The sequence below is a fragment of the Nicotiana tomentosiformis genome, chromosome 4 (genome assembly GCF_000390325.3).
Source record: "Nicotiana tomentosiformis chromosome 4, ASM39032v3, whole genome shotgun sequence".
In the NCBI taxonomy this organism is placed as follows: Eukaryota; Viridiplantae; Streptophyta; class Magnoliopsida; order Solanales; family Solanaceae; genus Nicotiana; species Nicotiana tomentosiformis.
Window position 1 is genome coordinate 67,926,248 of NC_090815.1, and position 5,345 is coordinate 67,931,592.

At 46.7% G+C, this 5,345-nt stretch overlaps 1 protein-coding gene across 1 annotated transcript; it reads left to right on the plus strand.

The window, feature by feature from the left end:
• Positions 1-540: 540 nt before the first annotated feature.
• On the plus strand, positions 541-4,493 carry LOC138909864 (uncharacterized). The gene is made up of 5 exons (XM_070201080.1): positions 541-784; positions 1,086-1,138; positions 1,183-1,482; positions 2,515-2,764; positions 4,033-4,493. The coding sequence occupies exons 1-5, from the start codon at positions 541-543 to the stop codon at positions 4,491-4,493; spliced, it is 1,308 nt and encodes a 435-aa protein (XP_070057181.1).
• The last annotated feature ends 852 nt before the right edge of the window (positions 4,494-5,345 follow it).

A 5,345-nucleotide genomic window follows, 5' to 3' on the forward strand; every position in this document is an offset into this window, starting at 1 on the left:
TGGCATAAAGTTTGAGCAGTTGCGCCAGGGTGCTATGATAGTATCGGAGTATAGAGTCCAGTTCAGTGATTTGTTCAGGCATGCACCAGCCTAGGTTGCTACGGTATGAGAGCGAGTTCGTCGATTTATCAGGGGCTCAACCCTGGTATCAGATTCAGCATGGCTTGAGAGTTAAAGATGGACATCCCATACCAGCAGGTAGTGGAGATCGCTAGGATATTGGAGGGTATATGGGCCCGAGCGAGAGAGGAGAGGGAGGCTAAGATGCCTTGAGATTTTGGCACATGTAGTAGTGCCCGTGCCCCAGTTGTAGCCCATCACGGTAGAGGTTATGTGAGTCGTCTTGTTCATTCAGCACTTCCAGCTTCCAGCGGCATTCCAGCTACTCCCAGGCCTCAGGTCGCCCATTATGCACTGCTACTGTCTAGTGCACCTCCTGCAAGGGGTGCTTTTAGCGGTCAATCCAGCCGATCAGGCCCGAGCTAGTTCCAACAGGCCCGTCCTCTGAGAGCTTGTTTTGAGTGTGGTGACGCTCGTTATATGGTGACAGATTGCCCCAGACTCAGGAGGGGTGCACCTCCACAGACTACTCAGGCTCCGCATATTCCATCGGGTCCTCGGGCTTCTCAGATCATGGTTACCTCACCAGTTGCCACTCCACCTGCACAGCCAACCAGGGGTGGAGGTCGCGCAGGTAGAGGTCGCCTTAGAGGGGGAGGCCAAGCCAGATGTTATGCTCTTCCTACTAGGATGGAGGCGGTTACATTCGACTCAGTTATCACAGGTATTGTCCGGTTTCTCATTGAGATGCATCAGTCTTATTTGATCCAGGCTCCACTTATTCCTATGTATCATCTTACTTTCTTCCATATTTGGGTATATCCCGTGATTCTTTGAGTTCTCCCATCCATGTGTCCACGCCCGTGAGAGATTCCATTGTTGTTGACCGTGTGTATCGGTCGTGTTTAGTTGTTCTTGGTGGTTTTGAGACCAGAGCCGATCTATTGGTGCTCAATATGGTAGATTTTGATGCTATTTTGGGCATGGACTGCTTGTCGCCCTATCATGCTATTCTTGATTGTCAGGCCAAGACGACGACGTTGGCTATGCTAGGTTCGTCATGGTTGGAGTGGAGGGGGTACCTTGGATTATGTTCTTAGCAGGGTGGTGTCTTTCCTAAAGGCACAGTGGATGGTTGGGAATGGATGTGAGGCATATCTAGCCTTCGTGAGAGATGTCAGTGTTCATACTCCTACTGTTGAGTCAGTTTCGGTAGTGAAGGACTATCCAGACGTATTTCCAGTGGATCTTCCGAGCATGCCACCCGATAGGGACATCGATTTTGGTTTTGATCTAATGCCGGAAACACAGCCCATTTCTATTCCACCATATCGTATCGCCCCAGTGGAGCTGAAGGAGTTAAAGGAGCAGTTGCAAGAGTTGCTTGATAAAGGTTTCATTCGGCCAGTGTATCACCTTGGGGTGCTCCAGTCTTGTTTGTAAAGAAGAAGGATGGTCATTCGGCTAGGGATTTGGATCGAGTGAGGTGCATCAAAGACGAAGACGGTAAGGTATTGGTGGAAAAAGCATGTATCGGGTGTAGATGGCAGGAGTACTTCCATAGACTCTTGAACAAGGAAGGGGATAGGAACATCATGCTAGGTGAGTTGGAGAACTCAGATAGTCGGAGAGATTTTGGGTTTTGTAGGCATATTAAGTATGAGGAGGTTTATATTGCAATATGGAAGATGAGCAAGGGTAAGGCGACTGGGCCTGACGAGATCCCGGTGGAATTTTGGAAAGAAGCGGGTAGGGTAGGCTTGGAGTGGCTTACTAGCTTGTTTAACGTCATTTTCAAGACGAAGAAGATGCCCAAAGATTGGAGGTGGAGTTTGATGATTCTATTGTAGAAAAACAAAGGTGATATCCAGAACTGCAACAACTATAGGGGTATCAAGCTGCTAAGTTACACTATGAAGGTTTGGGAGAGGGTGGTGGAGAAGAGAGTGAGGACATGTGTATCTATCTCTGAGAACCAGTTCGGATTTATGCCGGGACAGTCAACTACAAAATCCATTCACCTTGTGAGATGGTTGGTGGAGCAGTATAGGGAGAGGAAAAAGACTTGCACATGGTGTTCATTGACCTTGAGAAGTATTATGACAAAGTCCCGAAGGAGGTACTATGGAGATGTTTGGAGGTTAGCGGGGTCCTAGTAGCGTATATTAGGATGATTAAGGATATGTATGAAGGTGCTAAGACTTGGGTGAGGACTGCGGGAGAAGACTCGAAACATTTCCCTGTGGAGATGGGGTTGCATCAGGGATCAGCCGTTAGCCCATTTTTGTTTGCCCTAGCGTTGGATGTGCTGACACGACACATACAAGGGAGGGTGCCATGGTGTATATTATTTTCTGAAGATATAGTACCGATTGACGAGACACGAGGGGGTGTTAACGCTAGGTTGGAAGTTTAGAGACAGACACTTGAGTCCAAAGGTTTCAAGTTGAGTAGGTCGAAACTGAATACTTGGAGTACAAGTTCAGTGATGAGAGGCATGAAGAAGAAGTGGAAGTAAAGATTGATACTCAAGTCATTCCCACAAGAGATAGTTTCAAGTATCTTGGGTCTATAATCCAAGGCAACGGGGAGATTGACGAGGATGTTACTCACCGCATTGGAGCGGGTTGGATGAGATGGAGGCTAGCTCCGGGGTTTTATGCGATAAGAATGTGCCGCCTAGACTTAAGGGCAAGTTCTACAGGTAGTGGTTAGACCGGCTATGTTGTATGGAGCTGAGTGTTGGCCCATCAAGAAGTCCCATGTCCAGAAGATAAGTGTAGCTGAGATGAGGATGTTGATATAGATGTGTGGACATACCAGGAAAGACAAGATCATGAATAAAGTTATTAGGGACAAGGTGGGAGTGGCATCCGTGGAAGCCAAGTTGCGGGAATCGAGGCTGCAATGGTTTGGGCATGTGAGAAGGAGAGACATAGATGCCTCGGTCAGGAGGTGTGAGAGGTTGACCATGTCGGGCTTGAGGAAGGGCAGGGGTAGGCTAAAGAAGTATTAGGGAGAGGTGATTAGGCAGGACATATCGGTGCTTGCTTCACCTAACCGAGGACATGACTAGCGATAGGAAAGTGTGGAGGTCGAGGATTAAGATGGTGGGTTGACAGGTAGTTGTGAGTTTCTCTTAGGTTTACCAGTAGTACTAGTAACATTCTTGTTGCTGGTTGAAAGTTACTTCCTTCTAGTTTGTTATTATATCTGGTACTTAGCAACCACCTCCATAGTTTTTGAAAATCGCTACTGAAAATTGTTGCTACCTGATTGTTACTATCTGATGCTACTTTTTCTCCTCCTTTTCCTTATCATGTTTTTTCTTTCTCTTCTTTCATTCTCCCCCCCCCCCCCACTTTCTTCTTCTTCTTCCCTTTTCTTTCTTTCCATCTTTTCTTAAGCTGAGGGTCTATTAGAAACAGCCTCTCTACCTCTCCAGGTAGGGGTAAGGTCTATGTACACACTACCCTCCCTAAACCCCACCTGTGGAATTATACTGGGTATGTTGTTGTTGTAAGGATGGTTCGATGTGCATGCGTATTGATTATTGACAGTTGAACAAGGTTACAGTGAAGAACATGTATCCATTGCCATGCATTGATGGCCTATTTGATCAGCTACAGGGTGCCAGAGTGTTTTCAAAGATTGACTTGCGTTCAGGCTATCATCATTTGAAGATTTGGGAGTTGGATATTCCGAAGACTGCCTTCAGGACTCGGTATGGTCATTACGAGTTCCTTATGATGTCATTTGGGCTGACCAATGCCCCAGCAGCATTCATGCACTTGATGAATAGTGTATTTCAGCCCTATCTTGACTCATTCGTCATTGTGTTTATTGACAACATTTTGGTGTACTCCCAGAGTCGGGAGGATCATGAGCATCACCTGAGGACTGTGTTCCAAACCTTGAGAGAAAAGAAGTTGTATGCAAATTTTTCAAAGTGTGAATTCTTGCTTGATTCAGTGGCGTATTTGGGTCATGTCGTGTCAAGTGAGGGGATCAAGGTAGATCTGAAGAAGATTGAAGCAGTGCAGAGTTGGACCAAACCGTCTTCAGCTACTGAGATCCGGAGTTTTCTTAGTTTGGCAAGGTATTACCATCGATTCATAGAGGGTTACTCATCTATTGCTGCTCATATAACCAGATTGACCCAGATGGGTGCTCCGTTCAGGTGGACCGAAGAGTGTGAGGAGAGCTTTCAAAAGCTCAAGACTGCCTTGACTATAGCCCTAGTTTTGGTGTTGCCTACGGGTTCGTGGTCTTACACTTTGTACTGTGATGCGCCTCGTATTGGCTTCGGCGCAGTGTTGATACAAGACGGTAAGGTGATTGCCTACGCGTCTAGACAACTAAAGGTGCATAAGAAGAACTATCATGTCCACGACCTTGAGTTAGCAGCTATTGTTCGTGCCTTGAAGATTTAGTGAAACTATTTGTACGGTATCCCTTGTGAGATCTATACCGACCACCGGAGTCTACAATATTTGTTCAAATAGGAGTAACTTAACTTGCGGCAGTGGAGATGGTTAGAGTTACTTAAGGACTATGATATCACCATTCTATATCATCCCGGGAAGGCCAATGTGATGGTTGATGCCTTGAGTCGAAAGGCGGAAATCATGGGCAGTTTAGCATATCTACCGGCAGCGAAGAGGCCATTAGACTTGGATGTTCATGCCTTGGCCGACCAGTTTGTTAGGTTGGATATTTTGTACCAGAGTCGCATTTTGGCTTGTGTGGTTTCTTGGTCTTCTCTACATGATCATATCAGAGAGCGTTAGTATGACGACCCTCATCTGCTTGTCCTCAAGGACACGGTTCAGCATGGCGATGCCAAGGAGGTCACTATTAGGGATGACGGTGTGTTACGGATGCAGGGCAGGCTATGTGTGCCCAATGTAGATGGTTTGCGTGAGTTGATTCCTCAGGAGTCTCACAGTTCACGGTACTCCATTCATCTGGGTGCCGCCAAGATGTATCAGGACTTGAGGTAGCACTATTGGTGGAGGAGAATAAAGAAGGACATAGTGGAGTATGTAGCTCGGTGCCTAAATTGTCAGTAGGTGAAGTATGAGCATCAACAGCCAGGTGGATTGCTTTTAGAGGCTAGAGATTCCAGAGTGAAAATGGGAGCGGGTTACTATGGATTTTGTTGTTGGGCTCCCATGGACTCAGAGGAAGTTCGATGCAATATGGGTGATAGCGGATAGGTTGACCAAGTTAGCTCATTTCATTCCAGTGGTGACTACTTATTCTTCAGAGCAGTTGGCTCAGGT